This window comes from Felis catus, chromosome B4 (genome assembly GCF_018350175.1).
Source record: "Felis catus isolate Fca126 chromosome B4, F.catus_Fca126_mat1.0, whole genome shotgun sequence".
NCBI classification, from domain to species: domain Eukaryota; kingdom Metazoa; phylum Chordata; class Mammalia; order Carnivora; family Felidae; genus Felis; species Felis catus.
Window position 1 is genome coordinate 63,992,760 of NC_058374.1, and position 23,435 is coordinate 64,016,194.

The window sequence follows — 23,435 nt, forward strand, 5'->3', positions numbered from 1 at the left end:
ATATAACCATCCACATGATACAAAATTCAAAAGGTACAAAGGGTATATAGTATAGGCTTTTTCTTGCTCTTGTCCCTCCACAACTTTCCCTGGAGGTAAGCACTGTTAACACTTCCTTCCTTTCTTTTTTTTAATTTGGGAGAGAGAGAGAGAGAGAGAGAGAGAGAGAGAGAGAGAGAGAGAGAGAGAGTGCAAGTGTGAGCAGGGAAGTGGGGCAGAGGGAGAGAGAATCCCAAGCAGGCTCCATGCTGCCAGCACAGAGCCTAATGTGGGACTCGATCCCACAACCCTGGGATCATGACCTGAGCTGAAACCGAGTCAGATGCTGAACCAATTCAGTCACCCAGGTGCCCGTTAACAGTTCCTGATGTCCTTTTTGGCCTTAGTTTTTTGAGAAATGTCTTGGCCAAAAATAAGATTTAGTCTTCATTGTAGATGTCACTGATACCACATACAACCTGTTGTCGGCTAGGTTTACATTCACAGTCCAAACATAAGAACAGAAGTTGCTAAAAGGACTTCTAGGATCATAACTCAACCCAGAGAATAACTGTTTAGACTGTAACTAGAGAAATGACATGGAAGGACTGGGCATCAATGCTGACTTACAAGTGAAGTCCAGGTTATATTGTAGTATGTGGGCCATTGCAGAGGTGATGCAAAATGGCTGAGGTGCTAAGGTTTCAAGACATGGTCATGTATATTATCATGGCTCTTTTTTTTTTCTCACAATAACAAAATATTTTATTCATTATTTTATATAAATTGTGATACCAAAATGACATTTTGCCATTTAAAAATGTATGTTCTTATATATTACTATTATTGCGATTATATTTTATAAACGATAAAATATTCTTAAAGGTAAAATCTTTATATTTTACTATCTTTAGTAAAATTTTTTCTTAAAAAATCTTTTTTTTATTTGAATAGAGTTGACACACAATGTGACATTAGTTTCAGGTGTACAACATAGTGATTCAACATCTCTGCATGTTATACTATCCTCACCACAAATGTGGCTACCATCTGTCACCACACAACAATATCATTGGTTATATTCCCTATGCTATACCTTTTATTTCCAGTATCATGGCTCTTATACAGGCCAAATGGGCTGTGACTACTTTGTTCTCCTTCAGTGATGTATCACATTAGCCTAAGAATCCAAATTGTTCTGAATATGTTATGCTCTGCTCTGCTCACCACAAGTGCAGCCACCATCTGTCATCATACAACATCATTGGCTATATTCCCTATGCTGTACCTTTTATTTCCAGTGTCATGGCTTCCAGCCACAGGCCAAATGGCCTGTGACTACTTTGTTCTCCTTCAGCGAAGTATCTATCACATTAGCCTGAGTCCAAATTGCTCTGAATCTCATTGGCTATAGTTTGATGAGATTATAGTCAACAGGTCATTTAGCATATTTAATAGACGTAATATTACAAGCTTGAATTTTTTGTGTCTACATAAAACATCATGTTTAATGTCAACACTACTACCACCACTATCATACTCATCATAGTTAACATTTTTTTAATTTTTAAAAATGTTTATTTATTTTAGAAAGAGAGTGTGAGCAGTAGAGGGACAGATAGAGAGGGGGATAGAGAATCTAAAGCATGGTCATCACAAAGCCCAATGTGGGGCTCGATCCCACGCACTGCGAGATCATGACCTGAGCTGAAGTCAGATGCTCAACTGACTGAGCCACCCAGGCGCCCCCATAGTTAACGTTTATTGAACACTTAGCATTACCAGCACCACCAACATCGTGACTAACATTTACTGAGCCTTTACTATGTGCTAGCCACCATATAAAGTGCTGTCAGATAATTTTCACGATCAAGTTACTACTATCATGTCCATTTACAGATGAGGAAAGTGAATAATGGAATGAGTTGAGTAATTTATTCAAGGTCACAGTTATTAAAAGATGAAGCCAGGATTTGAACCCAAGCAGTCTATCATACTAACCTGTTATTAGGGGGCATCCATGGAAGAGTAATATACGTATCTGAGGACAGCAAGTGAGGACAGCTTCTACAGCTTCATCAGTCAGATTCACACAATGTCCCATATGAATCTCCTATTTAAAAATAAAGAAAGGACAGTTAAAAAAAAAACAAATTTATGATGACAGTATGAAAAAGCGTGGGAAATACTCTGATACAAAAAGAACCAGGGGCGCCTGGCTGGCTCAGTTGGAGGAGCATGCACATCTTGATCTCTTGGTCATGAGTTTGAGCCCCATGTTGGGTGTAGAGATCACTCAAATAAATAAAACTTAAACAGGAAACAAACAAAAAGAACGAAATATCTACTTGCAAGAAAAATCCTATAGAAAGGACTAATGTAAGTATGTAGTAATTTGGAAAGTATAGATGACTTAAAAGTTAAGTGCCCAACCATTTTATAAATCAATATGGCAAAATCTGTTAAGGCTGAAGACAAGTATACCCCAGAACCCAGCAGTACCAACTGCAAGTGTCCATTATACATAGAGTTACTCTTGTATATGTGCCCAAGGAAATAACTTATAAATGTGCTCATTTTAATATTATTTGTAATAGTAAAGAAGTGAGTAATGAATAAACAAATGGTGGTTTATTAATGGAACAGAAAAAAGAGTTAAAATGAAAAATATCTCCTTGTATTAATAGGCATAAATCTCAAACAGAACATTAGTTCAGAAACTTTGGAAACCTGTATGGTTGTGTTTTTTAAAGCCAAATGTGGACTTTCTATATCTAGCAATTCCACTCCTAGGTGTTTACCCAAGAAAAATGAAAATGTATGTCTACACAAAGATTTGTACACAAATCTTCATAGCAGTATTCATAACAGTCCAAAATTAGAACAACCCAAATATCCCTCAAATGGTGAATACCCGAACAAACTGTGTCATATCCACACTATGGAATACTACTCAGCAAAATGAATAAATAAAAGGAATGAAATATTAATACATGCAACAACATGGATGAATCTCAAAAACATTATGCTAAGTGAAAGAAGTAAAATAAAAAGGTAAAAAAGAACAGTATTTCATGACTCCATTTATATAAAATTCTAGAAAAGGCAAAACTATAATGACAAAGTAAATCACTGGTTACCTGGGGATGGAGGCATGGCAAGGAACGATTGCAAAGGGATGGGAGAAAACTTTTTTAGGATGATGGAATGTTTTATATATAATTGTGGTGGTTACAAGGCTGTATAACAATTACCAAAATTCATCAAACTTCATTACACTTAAAATGGGTAAATTTTATTGTATGCAAATTATACTTTAATAAAGCTTGGAAAATTAAACAATTTTGAATAAAAAAGCAAATTGTAATAGAACACATATATTATGAAGCTATCATTTGAAAATTTATAACATAAGACAATACTCTATCTTGTTTATAGATCTGTATCTATATGTTTCTATCCATATATAGATAAAGTATGCAAACACACAAGGATAAATACACAGGCATCTTTAGAATAGTGGTTACTTCTGCAGGAAGAAAGGGAGAATGAATGTCATGGGAACTTTACAGGTAACATATAATTTTTAACAAGGAACTGAAGTAAGTGCAGAAAATGTTAAAATTCAAGGAGTGTCTGGGTGGCTCAGTTGGTTAAGCATCCAGCTCTTGATTTTAGCCCAGGTCATGATCTCATGGTTCATGGGATCGATCCCCACGTCGGGCTCTGTGCTGACAGCATGAAGCCTGCTTGGGATTCACCTCTCCCTCTCTCTCTGCCCCTCCCCTGCTCATGCTCTCTCTTTCAAAATAAATAAATAAATTAAAAAAAAAGAAAATGTTAAAATTCAAGTGTTTGGTCCACAGGTTTATGTTATATTACTTTCTATACTTTTTCATATGTTTGAAATATTATATACCCCTTGTTTGATGTTTTAATTTGGAATCCTTCTGCATTGGTGGTGGGAATATAAAATAGTACAGCCACTATGAAAATAGTATGACAGTTCCTTAAAAAAATTAAACATAGCATTACCATATAATCCAGCTATTTCACTTCTAGGTAAATGCCCAAAGAATTGAAAGCAAAGACTCGAACATATTTTTCTATACCTATGCTCATAGCAGCAGTATTCACAATAGTGAAAAGGTAGAAACGAATATTGATAGGTGAATGGATAAACGAAATGTTTATGTACTTATATATACACACCCATAAGCATACATATATAAAACATATCATATATAAGCATGCACATGTTTCTGCATATATATATGAATATACCATATATCTACAATGAAATATTATTCAGTCTTAAAAGGAACGAAATTCTGATATGTGCAACAACAGAGATAAACCTTGCAAACATTGTGCTAAATGAAATAAGTCAGACACAAAAGGACACATATTGTATGATCCACTTATATATGAGTTATCTGGAATAGGCAATTCATCGAGACAGAAAGTAGAATAGAGATAGAGGCTGGGCGTAAGGGGTAATGGGGAATTACTGTTTTATTTTATTTATTTTATTTTTTTTATTTAAAAAAATTGTTTTTTTTAACATTTATTTATTTTTGGGAAGAGAGAGACAGAGCATGAACGGGGGAGGGTCAGAGAGAGAGGGAGACACAGAATCGGAAGCAGGCTCCAGACTCCGAGCCGTCAGCCTAGAGCCTGATGCGGGGCTCGAACTCACTGACTGTGAGATTGTGACCTGAGCTGAAGTCGGATGCTTAACTGACTGAGCCACCCAGGCGCCCCCGGAATTACTGTTTTAATGGGTAATGAGTTTCAGTGTAGGATGAAGAAAAATATCTGGGAATGGATAGTGGTGTTGGCAGCACAATAATGTGAAAGTGCTTAATTCCACTGAATTGTACACTAAAAATGGTTAAAGTGGTAAAGTTTGCATTGTGTATATTTGACCACAGCAAAAAATATTTTAAGAATTTTGGAAGTAAGGGGGCACCCTGGTGGCTCAGTCGGATGACTGCCTGACTCTGGATTTCTGCTCAGGTCATGATCTCACAGTTTGTGAGTTTGAGCCCTGTATTGGGCTCTGCGCTGACAGTGCAGAGCCTGCTTGGTATTCTCTCTCTCTCTGTCTCTCTCTGCCCCTCCCTCACTCATGCTGTCTCTCTTTCTAAACAAACAAACAAACTTAAAAAAAAGAATTTTGGAAGTAAGGTTATATAATGGTTGACACATTTATTTATGGCATTAATATTTTTTCCTTCCAAAAAGTTGATATTAAGTTGGTGTGCATATTATAATCAATCATATCTTGTAAGTAAAGGAAACCTGCATATACCGAAAACTCATAAAATTGAGGAAAAAAGCATTTTCTGTTATAAACTGGCAAAGGTAGCCTATGATATAAATTGGCAAAGGATACGGACAAAGAAATACAATTTGAGAACAGATGGAAGGAATAGCGCTCCACCCAGGTACCATTTAAATATATTAAGGCATTTAAAAAAAAAAAAAGATTCAATGTGCAAACTGGGGTCTTGGCAAAATTGTGAATTCACAACATAACCTTTATAGGAAACAATCTTACAATATGAATTTAGGAGCATTAAAATATCCATACCTATTGACCCACTGATTCCATTTTTTGGAGTTTGTTACAGCAATGGAAGAAAAAATTTGTAAGCCCCAACATATGACTATTTCTAACAGTTAAAAACTGGAAATAATCTGGATTACCAATAACAGAAAAAATGATTAAAGTAAGGAATGATACATTGTATGAACAGATTTTGTTCTCTGATATACCAATGCCTAGAACATAGCAAGTGCTTAATAAATAATTGTTGAATAAATGAAATTTTACAGGAAAAAAACTTTTAACGATGAAGACTGTAGAAACTTACAAAATGACTGTAATATAAAGTTAATATGATAACATTTATTGAAGTACTATCATGTGCCTGGAACTGCAGTAATACATAGGGATAAAATGATGATAAAATGATGAACAAAATGGTCTCTGCCCACTGGGAACTTAAATCAACAGAAATTTCAAAAACAATCATGACATTCAATAAATGTTGTCACATAAGTTTGTATAACTGTTTCTCCATCTTTAGGAAAGGTTGTTAGACTTTCTTTCTTTCTTTCTTTCTTTCTTTCTTTCTTTCTTTCTCTCTCTTTCTCTCTCTTTCTTTCTTTCTTTCTTTCTTTCTTTCTTTCTTTCTTTCTTTCTTTCTTTCTTTTTCTTTCTTTCTTATTAAGTAAGCTCTATTCCCAATGTGGGGCTTGAACTCATAACACTAAGATCAAGAGTTGCATACTCTACTGACTGAGCCAGCCAGGTACCTGAAGTCCTTAGAGTTTTAATCAAATTTCTTGTCTTTCTTTCTTTTTTAAAGCTTATTTATTTATTTTAAGAGAGCGAGAGAGAGTAAGCATGGGCAGGAGAGAGGCAGAGAGAGAGGGAGAAAGAGAATCCCAAGAAGGCGCCATGCTATCAGCCCACAGCCCAATGCTGGGCTCAATCCCACAAACCATGAGATCATGACCTGAGCTGAAATCAAGGGCAGGATGGATGCCCAACTGACTGAGCAACCCAGGCATCCCCAAATTTATTTTCAAGTTATAAACAATTCAGTAACATTGATAATATAATTTCCAGGAAGAGAACATATAAAAAGCAAGAGATTAAAACAGAGCATGTGATAAAAGGTAGGAATACATATTGCCCACAAGAGAAAAATCAGTAAAAAAGATGAAAAAGTTTGTGTTTCAATGAGCCAGAAATTGTGGTCACAAAAATACTAGATGCTATCAGAAAAAAGTCAAAGTATATTTACTTTAAGGAAGGACTTAAGTTCTTCTTTAAAAATTAAAAAAAAAATTTCTTTTAATGTTTATTTTTGAGAGAGAGAGAGAGAGAGAGAGAGAGAGAGAGAGAGAGACAGAGCATGAGCAGGGGAGGAACAGAGAGAGAGGGAGACACAGAATCCGAAGCAGGCTCCAGGCTCTGAGCTGTCAGCACAGAGCCCGACTCAGAGCTCAAACTCATGAACTGCAAGATCATGACCTGAGCCAAAGTTGGATGCTTAACCGACTAAGGCACCCAGGTGCCCCTTCTTTAAAAATTTTTTTTTAATGTTTATTCATTCTTAAGAGATAGAGACAGAGTGTGAGTTGGGGTGAGGCAGAGAGAGAGGGAGACCCAGAATCTGAAGTGGGTTCGAGGCTCTGAGCTGTCAGCACAGAGCCCAATGTGAGGCTTGAACCGTGAGATTATGACCTGAGCTGAAGTCAGAGGCTTAACCGACTGAGCCACCCAGATGACCCAACTTCTAATAAAGTTTAGAAATATTTCCATTGAAATATTTTGGCACTTAAAGAAATAAGATTTGTAAGATTGAAAATATGAAAAATTGAATGATATGGCAGTATAATTGCCAACACTTATTGGTTCCTGAATCTCTTCCTAAGTCTGCTTAGGTTGGTGCTCCTAGTTTTGTAACACTGAAGTAAATATGCCGGTATGTTTCCTATCACTGCATAACATCTAATTTCCTGGTAGTTTTATTTGGGAATGGTAAACTGTGTTAACTGTTTGGGAACTTTATCAAAAATGATGATGGGGGCTCCTGGGTAGCTCAGTTGGTTGAGTGTTGACTCTTGATTGTGGCTCAGGTCATGATCCCAGGGTCATGGGATCAAGCCCTGCATCAGGCTCTGTGCTGAGTGTAGAGCCTGACTGAGATTCTCTCTCTCTCCCTCTCTCTCTCCCTCCCCGCCCCCCTCTATCCCCTCCCCTGCTCATGCTCTCTCTCTCTCAACTTAAAAAAAATTATGATGAGTATAGGATAATGTTGTTGTAAGAATTAGATAACCTAATGAATATAAGGCAACAGTATGTAATATACAGTAAGTGCTCAACAAATGTTAGTATTTCAAACAGTAAACGTTATGGCAGAGTTTATTACCCCTACAGTTAGGATGCAATTTGGAATATTGGAACTTGGTATAAGAAATACGGTAATTTGTTAATCAAAGGATTTGTAAAAATATATATGCTATATGTATGTATATATACACATACACATGCAAACACACATACATACAAGCAGCATGCAGATATAAAAACAAAAAAATTATCTCAGGGCAATAACTCAAGGAGAAATATTTGGGCAAAAACATGGCACTGCTATTCTATTATGATAGTATTAACATTTATAATTCATTTACAGCCTGTTTACTTCCAAAAAACATTTGTTGTGGCTTATTAATATAAAGCACATCTATATTAAATAAGACTTAAAAAACCCCAATATAAACTGGGAAAGGCGGAAATCAAAATCCTGGGATAAAAGGCTTCTTAATATATTTAGAAACAGGTTATAGGTGCCACATCAGTCACTGAATGGAAGGGCTGCACACTAATTTAGGATCTTTTTAAATAGCTGTACAATGCAGCTGTTGGGGAGGAAAGCTTTTTCTCTACTCTATTATGTTCTATCTTTGGGAGCTTGTGAATTAAACTGACAAAGACAGACTAGCAAGAGAAAAGACAAAGTTTATTCACACACTAGCTCACAAAGAAAGTGGTTCAAAGAAATGGCTATGATTTTGAGTTTATATATCATCTTAACAGGAGAAAGGGAGGGGGAGATAGGACACTTAGAGAAAAACAGATGACTTTTAGGGAAAACAAAATGGGCCTTTAGAGAGTAAAGGAGGTATGACAGTCTTGTGATAATGTTTGTTTATGTAATTTCTCATTTGATTCCTCCAGTGATGGAAGCAATCTTCCTGGTATTGGGTAGTCTTCCTTGAAAGGGGTTCGAGGCAGTTGAGTGCTTTTGGAAGTCTCTGTTTTTAGGCAGATGGGGTGTGTGTGTGTGTGTGTGTGTGTGTGTGTGTGTGTGTGTGTGTTTCAGACAAAGTCTCTTTTTGCATTTGTAGATTTTTTAAAAGTTTATTTACTTTGAGAGAAAGTGAGAGAGCAAGCTGGGGAGGGTTAGAGAGAGAGAGAGAGAGAGAGAGAGAGAGAGAGAGAGAGAGAGAGAATCACAAGCAGGCTCCACACCGCGAGCACAGAGCCTGATGTGAGGCTCGAACTCACTAACCATGAGATCACAACCTGAACCGAAATCTAGAGCCGGATGCTTAACTGACTAAGCCACCCAGGCGCCTGCATCTGTTGATTTTTAAACATCTTTAGCTCAAAATAAGTTTTATGTGACTGGCATATTCTGAATCCCTTCATGTATATTAAGAAAATAGAATAGTAAGGGACTAAGTAGTCCTGGCAATGAAGATTCTAAAGAATGTAATTTTTACACTGATAAACTTTCATAATCTTTACCCATAATAAGATTATCCTTAAATGTGTTAGAAACTAAAACTTATGGAAAATGAGACCTTTTGTTAGAAGCAGAATGGGTTTTTATTTGAAGCATGCTTTATCTAACTTTACTGTTTTTCTTCACTCTGGAAATAAAGAGGTGGAGGCAAAAACCCAAAGCAAACCCAATCAAAATAATGCCATGGAAACACCTAATTTATAAGGCATTGGTTGTTTGCTACATTCAAAAAATAATTTCTGACGATAATATAAAGAATTTAGTCAGCACCAACTTCATAGATATTTAAAAATTACCTCTAATTTCTTGGCACAAGGTCCATTAACAAGTGCAACCACCCCATCATCTGACACCTAAGCAAAGAGAAAAAGCAACACAGCACACAAATGGGAAAGATGGAACTAAAATTTTCTAAATATTATTAATCATTTATGTATAGTTTTATCGCCTCCCATTTAGCAAACATGTGTTTTAGCCACACTTATCTTTTTCACCCTTACTTAAAATAATTGAGGGAAATGTGCCAAATTATATTGCAATTATATAAACAGTGAAGCATGAGGTAGTCAACAAATTCAACAACAACCAAAAGAATTAATTATGCTTTTCTGATGAGTCATGGAAGTTCACTGGGCAAACACATACAGTCTCTATATAGTAAGTCTGTATTTCATTTACCTGCGTAGCTGAGAAATCAACACACTGCAAAAATGGGCAGTTTTCTCCTAATGCATGTAAGGACACATCAGTAATACCTAAACAGCCACCTAAATCAATTATCTTTAGTAGCCGGCAGTTACGTGCAAGAGCAAGGACTCCTTCATCAGTGAGATTGCAGCATCTTTTCAAAGAAGCTTCATGCAGGTATGAACAGGAGGAAGCCACTGCTTTTATTCCTGAGGGGAAACATAATTATGTATCAATGAGCTATATATGCATATATATGAGAAATGTGACTGATTTTCATTTTAGCAGTCACCAGTATTGATGTATCCAACTGTATGTTAGCCTTTTGCAAAGTAGTCCGTCTGTGAGGATATACTTATTTTCCAGTGATGCTGCCATTATTAAAACTCTTTTGGAAAGTTTCAGGAATTCTCTACATAGTCTGTAGTATATCATTCAGAATATCTGTAATGAATGGCAAGGCTTTATTGTTGACAAGTAGATTTGCCTTTAGGAAACAGCCAAAAGTTATTCAGAACCAAATTAGGCAATTGAATAGTAGATAAGTCTTTTTGTTAAAACAAAAGTTTTAAAGTAATAAGCAAAATACACAAAAGGGAAGATGGTAAATTCATATGTAGGTCATTTTTACTGTTCTCTGTATCTTAAGAACTTAGATTTTTTATTTTTTTTACCCCCCAAAAGAACTTTTATTTTATTTATCAGTGTCCAGCATGAAAGTTCTTTTTAGTGAGTTACTATTTGTGTAAACATTTAAAAAACTTAAGCTTCTTTGTAATATTATAGGTAGCCTAACTTGCTAACCAAGATGACTGCAAAATATAGCCAACTACTCACAAAACTTTCTAGAAACCTAGCTAGACAAATTAGTCCCTCTTTTTTTTTAAATTTAATTTATTCTTAAAATTTACATCCAAGTTAGTTAGCATATAGTGCAACAATGATTTCAGGAATAGATTCCTTAATGCCCCTTCCCCCTACCACATCTTCTTTATCCATTCATCCATTGATAGTCTCTCTTTCTTATATTGAAGGGAAAGGTTAAAATTCTATATTGATAGAAAAAAAGGGCAAAAACTCTGTAATTCATGCAATAGTGACACTGAAAAATGCAGTCTGACTGGCTATTAAAAACTATGCATTGTAGGGGATGAAAAGTACAGCATAGGGAATATAGTTGATGGTATTGTAATGGTCTTGCATGGTGACAGAGGGAAGCAACACTTGTGGTGAGCTTTGCATAATGTACAGGCTTGTCTAATCACAAAGTTTGTACTACTGAAACTATTGTAACATTGTATGTCAATCCTACTCCAATAAAAAATTTTTTTAATCAAAAGACATAAAAACAAAAAATAAAGTATGCATTGTACAGACTGATAGCAGAGTACTTAGTAAGCTTACTCTGATGATGATTTAACTTTCTGTTGTAATTTTGCATCAAGAAAGCCTTAAAGTATGAACTGGTCGTTTCTTATTCTATTATACCAGGAAAAATATTTAAAATACAGACATCCAAACAAACATCCATGTTTATTTTAAATATGTTTAAATTGCAAGTAGTGACTTAGTGTATTCTTAACTTTCAGCAAAGGTTATAAGCAGGAACTCTAATTTGGATTCTTTAGCTTGGTTTGAATATTAAACATTTTTTTAATGTTTATTTATTTTTGAGAGAGAGAGTGTGTGTGTGTGTGTATATATATATATATATATATATATATATATATATATATGAGTTGGGGAGGGGCAGAGAGCAAGGGAGACACAGAATCTGAAGCAAGGTCCAGGCCCCGAGCTGCCAACACAGAGCCTGACATGGGGCTCGAATCCATGAGCCGTGAGATCATGACCCGAGCTGAAGTCAGACATATAACTGACTGAGCCACCCAGGCACCCCTTAGTTTGAATATTTTTATTGATAAATACAGTTTCTGTTTGATATCTTCATACTCACTTTTGACATATTTATTACCCCTCCTTCCCGTTCTTTGTTCCAAAATTATACTAGATGAGGAATAGTAGTCTACCAATGTATTCAGTGTTAACAAACATACCTTTTGAAGTTATGGAAACTCTGTTTTCTTTTGAGGAACTTAAATTTAATTTCTTCAGCTTTCTGCAGTTGCACAGGTGCAGGAGAGCAGTATCTGAAATATCACAGCTCCGTAGATCTAGAGTTTGGACTTCAGGATGTAAAATCTATAAAAAATACATGATTTAAAAATTAATTTTTCCTATGAATATAAATGTTTATTCCATATTCAGTGTTTTGGTGGTCCCATCAGATAAATGGTGGATGGAAAATGTAGCAGAGAATACAAAGACATATCTGTGTGGAGACACATATGTAAGGCAGGAAAAATACAAGCCCACTTCTAACTGGAGGTGCAGCTTCTAGCATCCCCAAAGTCTTTGCTGGGACCTGAGAAGCAGGATCGAGGTGGTGGCACGTGCTTATCTTTTTTCAGTAGATCTTGACTATTATTAGAGATCCTGGCTACATGCCTCTGCTCAGCAGGTATGAGTCTTTAATCACTTAGACACTGAATGGTTATAGGATATGAATATTACTTATCTACAACATTTACCTCCTTCATTCTTATTGGGAGCTAGTACAAGCAGACCCAGTATTTCTGAATGTTTACTTGAAAGCAACAAATATAGCAAATCAATTTCAAAGGGTTTTGAGCTCTTTTCTTGGGCGTTCTTTTTACTTTATTTTTTCCAAAGTAGAACTAACTTTACTTTTCTGAATGCAAAAGTAATGTATTATTACTGAAAAGATTTAGACAATATAGACAAATTATAAAAATAAGAAGAGTACTAAGTACATTATATACATGATGCCATTTAGTATTCTCTCTTTCTCAAACACATAAACACTCCTGAGAGATTCGTCATTACCATATTATAAAGGAGGGAACTGAGGCATCCAGAGCTTAAATAGTAACACAAAGTACACAGCAAAAAAGAAGCAGAGCTAAGATTGAAAACCAGGTCTTTCCAAATCCAAAGGCTATGATTTTATCCACTATAACTAAAATTACCCATCATACCAATGCCCAGAGAAAAGCATTTTAGTTTTGGTGGTTTTTGACTTTAAAAAAAAAAAAAACAACTTTGAAGAAAAATGGGATCAGATTATATATAAGATGAGCACTTTTTACAAAAACAACTTATTGTGGTTGCATATGATTCCATTTTATGAATGCACCATAATGTATTAAATGCATCCTACACTGACAAACACTTCAGTTGAACATTTAGGCTGAGTTAGGAGGCAATATAGTATAGTAATTAAGAACATGTCCTCTGGAGGCAGACTGCCTGAGTTTGAACCCTTTGAGTGTGATCCAATTCTGGTTTGTGTGTGTGTGTGTGTGTGTGTGTGTGTGTGTGTGAGTGTGTGTGTATGCGCCTCAATACCCTCTTTATTAAAATTGGTAGAATATTTTGTGACAAATAAAGGTGTCTCGCTTATGTGTTATATGTAACTGTCAACTATTATGATAAATGGTATTATGATGAGCATACCTGTGTACTTTCCTGATTATTATTTCTTGGGATTCATGTCAGAAGTAAACGGTAAATGCAGATGCTAAATAACCCTATTGTGGTAATCATTTTGCAATATGTAAATGTATCAAATCATCACATTATGTTGTAGGCTGTAAACCTACACAATGTTACATGTCAATCATATCTCAATAAAACTGGAAAAAATACTAGGACTAAAATTTTTGAGTCCACAGTAAGTACATTTTTAGGACTTTTGATAGTTAATGCCACACTGTCCTCCTAAAAGGTTTTTATAAATTTACACTCCCACCAACAGGAGACAAAGTGACTGTTGCCCACACTATTGTCAACACTGGGTATTATTATTTTTTAAGTGTCTGGCAATGCCAAACTGAAAGACAAACTGTGACTTTTATTACTAATGAGGTTAAATATACTTTTATACACTGATAGTGATTTATATTTTTTCCTTTGAGTATTTCCTGATTCTTCTGTTTTAGTATTTGTTTTGATTTTTCTTATTGGTTTGTTACAAACCTATAGAATTACATGTGTATTGCAAATATTTTTCCTAGTTTGTTACTTGACTTTGTTTTTTTTTTCTTCTTGCAGTAAGAAATTTCATATTATTATGTAACCAAATCCATCAATAGTTTTCTTCTTGGTTTCTAACTTTGGTGTCATGTTTAGAAAGGCCTCCTCCATCTAACTATAAAAAGATTTAGGAAATATTTCAAAAAGAGCCATCCAATGATGCATTCAACTTTGCAACAGATGTTAGATCTGGCTTTTTGAATAATTTCATAAGCAGGACTCCATTTTATAGGACAGGCAGGGATTTGAGAGAGAGCACTAAAGAAAGCATACTTCTGTTTTTTCTCTATCTCATTCACCCCTTAGCCCTTTCCTATTCAGGTAAAATGAAGTTTAAATGAATATTAAGGATGGTCATAAAATGAACATTTAAGCCACTCCAATATAAGCTAAAGGGTTAGAACAAAATGGGGATAGTGGGGAAATGAGGAAAAGCATCAATTTTCTGTAGTTTCATAATGTTTCTTCTGTGAGCCATACACAAACTATCCACAGAACCACTGGCAGTAAGAACCTGGGGATATTATTCTACCTCCATTGAGTCAAGCAGACTGCAACACTAAAATGTCTATGTTCCAGTGCAAGCTAACATGAAGAAATCAAAGCATTACAGGTACCTCAGGCTGTTAAAAGAAACACTAATGGCACATGTAAGTGCAATTACAAAGAGAGGTCACAGGGACAGTCATGTGCTGGAGTGCTATCACCACAGTTTGTTCCCTTTTGATTCCGGGCTTTGGGCAGAATGTGTACTAAAGTCAGCAGTTGGTAGTTAGAAGCAGAGTTTCTATAGTAGACTAGTCTAGTCTAGACTAGAGTCTCCGAAGACAGTGATGATGGCTGCAAACCCATTTTATAGTTAAGGGCACTGACGCTCAATGTTAGAGAGTGGCAAAGCTAGGATTTCAAATCGGGTTGGAGGCCTTTACTATACTTATTGCCTTATAGAATAGCCAATTTTAGCTTAGCTGTAAGGAGGGAGAGTGAGCATTAGTTAGCAGGAGGGAGGTATCCAGAAGAATGAGTTTAGAGGAGTGGCTTTTAACTGCTGATTGTTAGCCATGAGTGGATAAAACCAACGTAGTGGACTCTGATCAACATTTTTGTAAACTGAAATAAGACATAATAGAACAAAATAGAAAATATTCAAGTGTACTGCACACAGTATGTTACATGTAAATGTGGTTTGTGTACCAGAGGCATAATAGAACATATATTTCTTACTGTGGGTTTTTTTTTTTTTGCCATTTGTGTATTCACCCTGCATTTTAATTTTTTCCAGCCTTATTGAGCTATAATAGTTCAAAAAGCTTAAAACTTTTAAAAAATGTAGAGATCAAGGGTGCTGGTATGATGAAGACAAGGGAAGCAGATGAAAGAATGGTGGGAGAAGATTTTTAAGTAACTATTACACATAAACATTTGGTTATATGCAGAGAAAAAAAGAACCCCAATGTTTTATTATATTTTGAAATTATTACTAAACCTAAAAAAAACCCATTATTACTAACCTACTATATGCCATTGCTCTAAAAATCTGAAACCATATCTAAATAGTAAAATATAATATGCTTGCTTTACAAATATACATACTCTTACCTCACTTATATTTGAATCTGTTATCTGCCCCTGGGTACTCATTATTTTAATCAGTCTGTCTTTTATGTTTGGAGGCAAAGGCTTAATGTCTGTGATATATCTGGAAATATTCTTCATGAAGCACCAAAGGCATCTGAAATACAAAACAATATAGTAAATTACATGGTACCTATACTGATTCCTAATATTTGATGCTGTTTGTTAGCACTTAGTCCTTTCATAAATAGGGTGTACATTTAATATAAATATTTGCAACATAAGCTTGGTAAGATTTAAAAGCCTAGCGTGTACTCAGTTGTGGACCAGAGGCTCTTCCCTCACATTTTTTTTCTCAGCATACCTCATTTACTAAAATGCATTCTAAATGTCAAAAAAAGTTTTTCCTAAGTCCTAAGTTTTTCTCTAATTCCTAAGACATACTACTAACATTTCTGTTACATATTCCTAAATAAACAGTGAGCTAGGGCCTGTTAATTGACAAGTTTTATCTATTCATGCAGCAAACTTTTCATGATTTTTCTTAAAAATTATTTGTGTAATGAAATCATGAAAGAACTATGACCATGAAGACTGCACAAATAGTACAAATCATGGAGATAACAACCAGGGTTGTATATGCCTAGAGTAGGGTTATCAGAGCAGGCAATAACCAAGACCCATATGACCAACATATCTCATATGTGGCCTGAAATTCCAACTATCTGAGAACCTCGTACTTTAAACAAACAAATAAATATAAACCTTACTTACATTTCTGACTACAAATATCCCCACATATATATAATTTTACATTCATGAATTTCCCTCTCTGATCCTTTCCCCTTCCTTCCTCCCACTAATATCTAGTGTATGTTCTTTCTTATTTTTTTCTATGCTTTTACACACACACATACACACACACAAACATACACACTTACACATTTAAAGGGTTGTGGGGGGTGGGTGATCATTGTTTCCTAAAATGGCATCACTGTGTACTCTTTTCTATACCCTCTTTAACTCAATAATATCTTACAAAATTCTTCAAAGCATCAAGTATAGTTCTAATGCTCCTTTCATGGCTATATAACATTTCAGTGTGGATGATTTATTTAGTCATTCTCCTATATATGATATTCCACTGCTTCTAGGACATGTTAACATATGCTGTCAGATTGTTTTCTAGAAAGTCTATAACACTTCATATTTATTATATCTACCCTATTTCTCTACATCCCTCAGGCAATAGGTTTATTTTACTTAATTTTTCATTTCCATTATCTCCATTTCCCAATCACATCCTCCATCATCCAGGAATCTAATGTCTAGTATGTACCCTTTTGATGTATGTGTCCTTTTAACATGCTTGTATTTCTAATTTATATATGTGGTATTTGTCATAGATTTATCTAGTTTTTCACTCACCACTGCTTTAAAAGTCTACCTACTCTTGAATGTTGGAAAATCTTATGTGTGAAAAGTGGTACATTATTACTTTAATTTGCATTTCTCTATTTACTATAAATTTGACATCTTTTCATGAACCTATTGGCTATCTGGATAGCCTATTTCTCTAAATTGTCTATTCATATCCTTTGCCTATTTTACTATTTTTTGACTTAAATTTGTAAGAGTGGTTTTTGTGGCCAAATATATGACTGAATTTGTATTTGCTCTATAAACATTTAGAGAATGTATGTTCTCTAAGAGATGTAATGTTCTCTCCATTATGCATGTTTGTCTAACTATATCTCTCCATGTATGTATATGTGTATGCACCCAAATATATTATGTGGACATATATGATTGTTTATGGATAGTATTAATTCTTCTATGTTCTTTTTTTTATGTTTATTTTTATTTTTAAGACAGAGAGAAACAGAGCATGAGTGGGGGAGGAGCAGAGAGACAGGCAGACACAAAATCTGAAGCAGGCTGCAGGCTCTGAGCTGTCAGCACGGAGCCCGATGTGAGGCTGAAACCCGCGAACCATGAGATCATGACCTGAGCCGAGCATGACGCCTAACCAACTGAGCCACCCAGCTGCCCCAACTCATCTATGTTCTTATTTTTTCTACTAAATTTGTAGAATTCTTAGTTTACAATACAATGCTTGTATTTTGAAATCAAGTTACTTTCATTTCTTTTTTGGGGGGGGTATTTTATTTTATTTATTTATTTTGTAATTTACATCCAAGGTAGTTAGCATATAGTACAATAACTATTTCAGGAGTAGAATCCAGTGATTAATCCCCTATGAAGTTACTTTCATTTCTACTAGTTTTTGCTTTTTGTGCATTACTGTTTTATAATGAAAAAATTTAAATACATAAAAATAAAATAGAATGATATAAAATCCTTGCATCATAAATCTAGAATTTTAAAATTTATTATTTATCATATTGTGTCAAATATCTTTAAGACATAAAACATTTCAGATAAAAGTAAAGCCTCCTTTGTACACCTACATAGGTTTACTCTTTATTGCCCTTGGTAGAGGCAACCACAACCATGAAGTTTTTTTTTTTTTAAACAGCTTTTAAAACAGTTTCTGTCCATGATTTTATTATATTTTTACTACTAAAGTATATGTGTGTAAATAACAGAGTATTGTTTTCTATAATTGTAAAATGTAGTATATTAAATTTCCTACCATGGCTGAATGTGTCAATTGTCTTTGTATGTGATGACATTCCTTTTAATAAGACTTTGGTGTTAGTTGCAAATTCATGATCATTATTTCTTCTTGTAGAATATTCCTTTCCTCAGTAAGTAATTTCTCTATCCACATTAATGTTTTTCACATTAGATTGTATTCAGTCTGGTTTTAACGTTGTTCTACCATTTTTCTTTGGCTTCTTTGGCTAACATGTTTACAAGATTCATCTGCATTGTTGCAGGTAGCTATAGTTGATGTAAAAAAATTGTTTCTTAAAGTTTATTCATTTTTGAGACACAGAGAGAGACAGAGCATGAGCGGGGAAGGGGCAGAGAGAGGGAGACACAGAATCTGAAACAGGCTCCAGGCTCTGAGCTGTCAGCACAGAGCCCGACGTGGGGCTCGAACACATGGACTGTGAGATCATGACCCCAGCTGAAGTTGGATGCTCAACTGACTGAGCCACCCAGGTGTCCCAAGTTGATTTTAATTTTGAGTTTGTTCAAGTCCATTTTTAATACTGTATAATATTCCACTGTTTGAACAATTTGTCTTTTCTATTGTCAGCGAACATTTGGGTGGTTTATAATTTACTATTATAAATTATATTCATATGAATGCTCTTGGACAGGTCTTTTGGTGCATGTGTGCCTGTTTTAATCAAGTATATGTCTACAAGTGGAACTGTTGGCTCATAGGGTATGCATATGTTTAGCTTCATGCCAAACAGTCTTCAGAAGTGATTGTATTGATTCCTATCTTCAATTAGTGAAAGTTCCTGGAATCCATATCCTTGTCAGCATGGCATTATCAGTCTTTTTAATTGTAGCCAATTTATGAATATATGGCAGCAATGCAATGTCACTTTAAATTGCAACCCCTTATTGGGGCGCCTGGGTGGCTCAGTTGGTTGAGCATCCAACTTTGGCTCAAGTCATGATCTCGCAGTCTGAATTCGAGCCCGGCGTTGGGCTCTGTGCTGACAGCTCAGAGCCTGGGGTTTGCTTTGGATTCTGTGTCTCCCTCTCTCTCTGCCCCTCCCCTGCTCATGCTCTCTCTCTCTCTGTCTCTCTCTCTCTCTCTCTCTGTCAAAAATAAATAAAAAAAACATTAAAAAAATTGCAACCCCTTATTATGAATTAATTTGAGCATGTTTTCATTTCTTTATTGTTCATTTGGATAGTCTCTTGTGGAGTATCTGTTCAAGTAGCCTGCCCAGTTTTCTTTTGGGTCTACATTTTACTTACTGACATGTAGGAGTTCCTCTTCCATTCTGGACATGAGCTTTCTGTTGGTTATATATGTGGCAATTATATTCTCCCATTCTGTGGACTGCCTCTTCACTCTCTTTCCCATGTCTTATGTTGAAGTATAGTCTAATGTTTTCTTTATGGCAAGTTTCTTTTGCATTCTGTTTATGAACTCTTTCACTGTCCTAAGTTCATGAAGCTAATCTGCTATGCTTTCTTCTAGGAAAAATTAACTAAATGTGTTGTTTTATCTTTCACTTAAAAAAATTTTTTTTAAATTAAATAATCTCTGTGCCCAATGTGGGGCTTGAACTCACAACCCTGAGATCATGCTCTGCTGAATGAGCCAGCTAGGCACCCCAGCTTTTCACTTTTTGACTTAAAAACTACCTGGAATTGAATTTTGCAGTTGTCAAGAACTATGCAGAGTCTGAGAATTTCCCCCACTTATAAGCTTGCAAGTTAGCCTACTACCATTTCATGAATGCTAGCAGAAATAGATTCCTGAGTCAAAGAAAAAGGACTTTATTACACATGACAAGAGCAGTAGTCAGAGCTTCACATTTATGCTGGCTCTTCATGCCCTCTAAGTCCTACCGTGTAATATAGGTAGGGCCCAGATGAATGCTTGAGAAAAACAACGAGCTTGGGTGATTCACAACTTTTATGGTAAACTGAAGCAAGTTTGCTTTTTTTTTTTTTTTTGGAAGGAGACAGTATTTGCTGCAAAAACACATTTGAGAAATGCCCTAGGTAAAGAGTAGTCAAAGCCTTACATTCTTGGCATAACCAGTAGGTTCATGGCAGATTGCCTCTCCCAACATCCACCCAACATGTTCTTGGCTGAACTCAAATATTTATATAAGTACACCACTCAGTCAGCTACTCTAATTTGACCAACAAAGGGAGAAACCAAATCTGTTCAATTTGTCTCTTAAAGCATTTAATTAAGGCTACTATCAATAGTATTCTAAATAGTAAGATAAGGCCAATCTGCAGTAATGACCTCAACAGTGCCCCCCAGAGTCCCAGACTCAGCTAACTGTGAATAAGTATGGAGGGGGGGAGGAGGACTAGTCAGTCTCATTTAGACAGACAGGATGTAGTCCAATATATCAGCTATTATGAAACATGAAAAGGAATTTAGATTGTTATTCAATCTGAGGATTCCTTAATGCCCTTTACCCATTTAGCCCATCCCCCCTCCCACGACCCCTCCAGCAATCCTCTGTTCTCTATATTTAAGAGTCTCTTATGTTTTGTCCCCCTCCCTGTTTTTTATTTTTGCTTCCCTTCCCTTACGTCCATCTGTTTTGTATCTTAAAGTCCTCATATGAGTGAAGTCATATGATATTTGTCTTTCTCAGACTGACTAATTTCGCTTAGCATGATACCCTCTAGTTCCATCCACGTAGTTGCAAATGACAAGATTTCATTCTTTTTGATTGCTGAGTAATACTCCATGGTATATATATATATATATATATATATATATATATATATATATATACCACATCTTTTTTTTTTTTTTCAACGTTTATTTATTTTTGGGACAGAGAGAGACAGAGCATGAACGGGGGAGGGGCAGAGAGAGAGGGAGACACAGAATCAGAAACAGGCTCCAGGCTCCGAGCCATCAGCCCAGAGCCTGACACGGGGCTCGAACTCACGGACCGCGAGATCGTGACCTGGCTGAGGTCGGACGCTTAACCGACTGCGCCACCCAGGCGCCCCACATCTTCTTTACCCATTCATCCATCGATGGACATTTGGGCTCTTTCCATATTTTGGCTATTGTCGATAGAGCTGCTATAAACATTGGGGCACATGTGCCCCTTCAAAACAGCACACCTGTATCCCTTGGATAAATGCCTAGCAGTGAAATTGCTGTGTTGTAGGGTAGTTCTATTTTTAAGTTTTTGAGGAACCTCCATACTGTTTTCCAGAGTGGCTGCACCAGTTTGCCTTCCTACCAGCAATGCAAAAGAGATCCTCTTTCTTTGCATCCTCACCAATATCTGTTGTTGCCTGAGTTGTTAATGTTAGCCATTTTGACAGGTGTAAGGTGGTATCTCATGTGGTTTTGATTTGTATTTCCCTAATGATGAGTGAGGTTGAGCATGTTTTCATGTGTCGGTTGGCCATCTGGATGTCTTCTTTGGAGAAGTGTCTATTCATGTCTTTTGCCCATTTCTTCACCAGATTATTTGTTTTTTGGGTGTTGAGTTTGATAAGTTCTTTATAGATTTTGGATACTAACCCTTTATCTGATATGTCATTTGCAAATATCTTCTCCCATTCCGTTGGTTGCCTTTTAGTTTGTTGTTTTTGCTTATTGTTTCCTTTGCTGTCAGTTTATTTTGATGAGGTCCCAATAGTTCATTTTTGCTTTTGTTTCCCTTGCTTCTGGAGACATGTTGAGTAAGAAGTTGGCCAAGATCAAAGAGGTTTTTGCCTGCTTTCTCCTTGAGAATTTTGATGGCTTCCTGTCTTACATTTAGGTCTTTCATCCATTTTGAGTTTATTTTGTGTATGGTGTGAGAAAGTAGTCCAGGTTCATTCTTCTGCATGTCACTGTCTGGTTTTCCCAGCACCACTTGAAGAGACTGTCTTATTCCATTGGACATTCTTTCCTGCTTTGTCAAAGATTAGTTGGCCATACGTTTGTGGGTCCATTTCTGGGTTCTCTATTCTGTTCCACTGACCTGAGTGTCTATTTTTGTGCCTTGATTACAGCTTTGTAATACAGTGTGAAGTCTGGGATTGATGCCTCCAGCTTTGGTTTTCTTTTTCAAGATTGCTTTGGCTATTTGGGGTCTTTTCTGGTTCCATACAAACTTTAGGATTGTTTGTTCTACCTCTGTGAAGAATGCTGGTGTTATTTTGATAGGGATTGCTTGTTTTTGTTTTTTTTTTAAGATTTTATTTTTAAGTAATCTCTACACCATCGTGGGTAGAGAATTTACAGTCCTGAGATTGAGAGTCCTGTGCCCTACTGAATGAGCTAGGCATCCCCACATTTTGTTTATTGATTCATTGGTGATGGACATTTAGTTGTTTCCACTTTTTGGCTATTGTGAATACTGCTACTATGAATATATGTGTATAAGTATTTGTTTGAGTACCTAGTTTCAGTACTATTAGGTACATACCTAGGAGTGGAAGCTGGGTAATATGGTAATTCTATGTTTAACTTCTTGAGGAACTGCCAAGTAGTTTTCTCCTTTACTTCTTAATATGACTTCCCTTAGTTCTTTGAACACATTTATAATACTTTCTTTGAAGCCCTCGCTAAGTCCAACACCTGGGTCCTCTCAAAGGCAGTTTCTTTTGCCTATTTTTTTTCTCTGTGTATGGGTCACAGTTTCTGTTTCTTTGTCTTGCAATTTTTTTTTTTTTCAAAAACAGCATAGTCTAGATACTATAATACAGTAACTCTGGATATTGATGCCACAGATTTGTGATTTTTTACTTGTTTGTTTAGTGACATGACTGGACTAAAGCTATTTTCCTGACTGTATGCAACCTCTGATTTGCTCCTTAGTGGGCACGACTTGGACGTAAGCATTGTTACCCTGGGATGTCAGCGGTTGTAGTAGGGGTCTCTTTGACTATCTCTCTCTCTGATTATTTTAAGTCTGTATTAGTATCACACCCGCTGTCAGCCTTCACTCATTACAGATCGATTGCTCTAATGTTTTCAACAATGCGTGGGGTATAAATTGCTCCATAACGTCATCCAATTCATTTTGGACTCCTTTGTAGGATTAGTTTCAGAGGTCAGTGTTTAAGGCTTGTTCTGACCCCAGGCAGGCTCTTGTTATATGTTCCTTTCCC

At 35.9% G+C, this 23,435-nt stretch overlaps 1 protein-coding gene across 4 annotated transcripts in view; it reads right to left on the bottom strand.

Moving 5' to 3' along the window:
• The window catches only part of AMN1 (antagonist of mitotic exit network 1 homolog), a 58,034-nt gene that overhangs the window by 21,527 nt on the left and 13,072 nt on the right, over window positions 1–23,435 (bottom strand). For all 4 annotated transcript variants that reach the window (XM_003988553.6, XM_045061631.1, XM_045061632.1 and 1 more), the window contains 5 exons: window positions 15,711–15,843; window positions 12,053–12,197; window positions 9,987–10,204; window positions 9,605–9,661; window positions 1,981–2,092 (listed from right to left, as the gene is read on the bottom strand). In XM_003988553.6, the coding sequence (XP_003988602.1) occupies window positions 1,981–2,092; window positions 9,605–9,661; window positions 9,987–10,204; window positions 12,053–12,197; window positions 15,711–15,843 (665 nt within the window). The remainder of the gene's footprint in view (window positions 1–1,980; window positions 2,093–9,604; window positions 9,662–9,986; window positions 10,205–12,052; window positions 12,198–15,710; window positions 15,844–23,435) is intronic.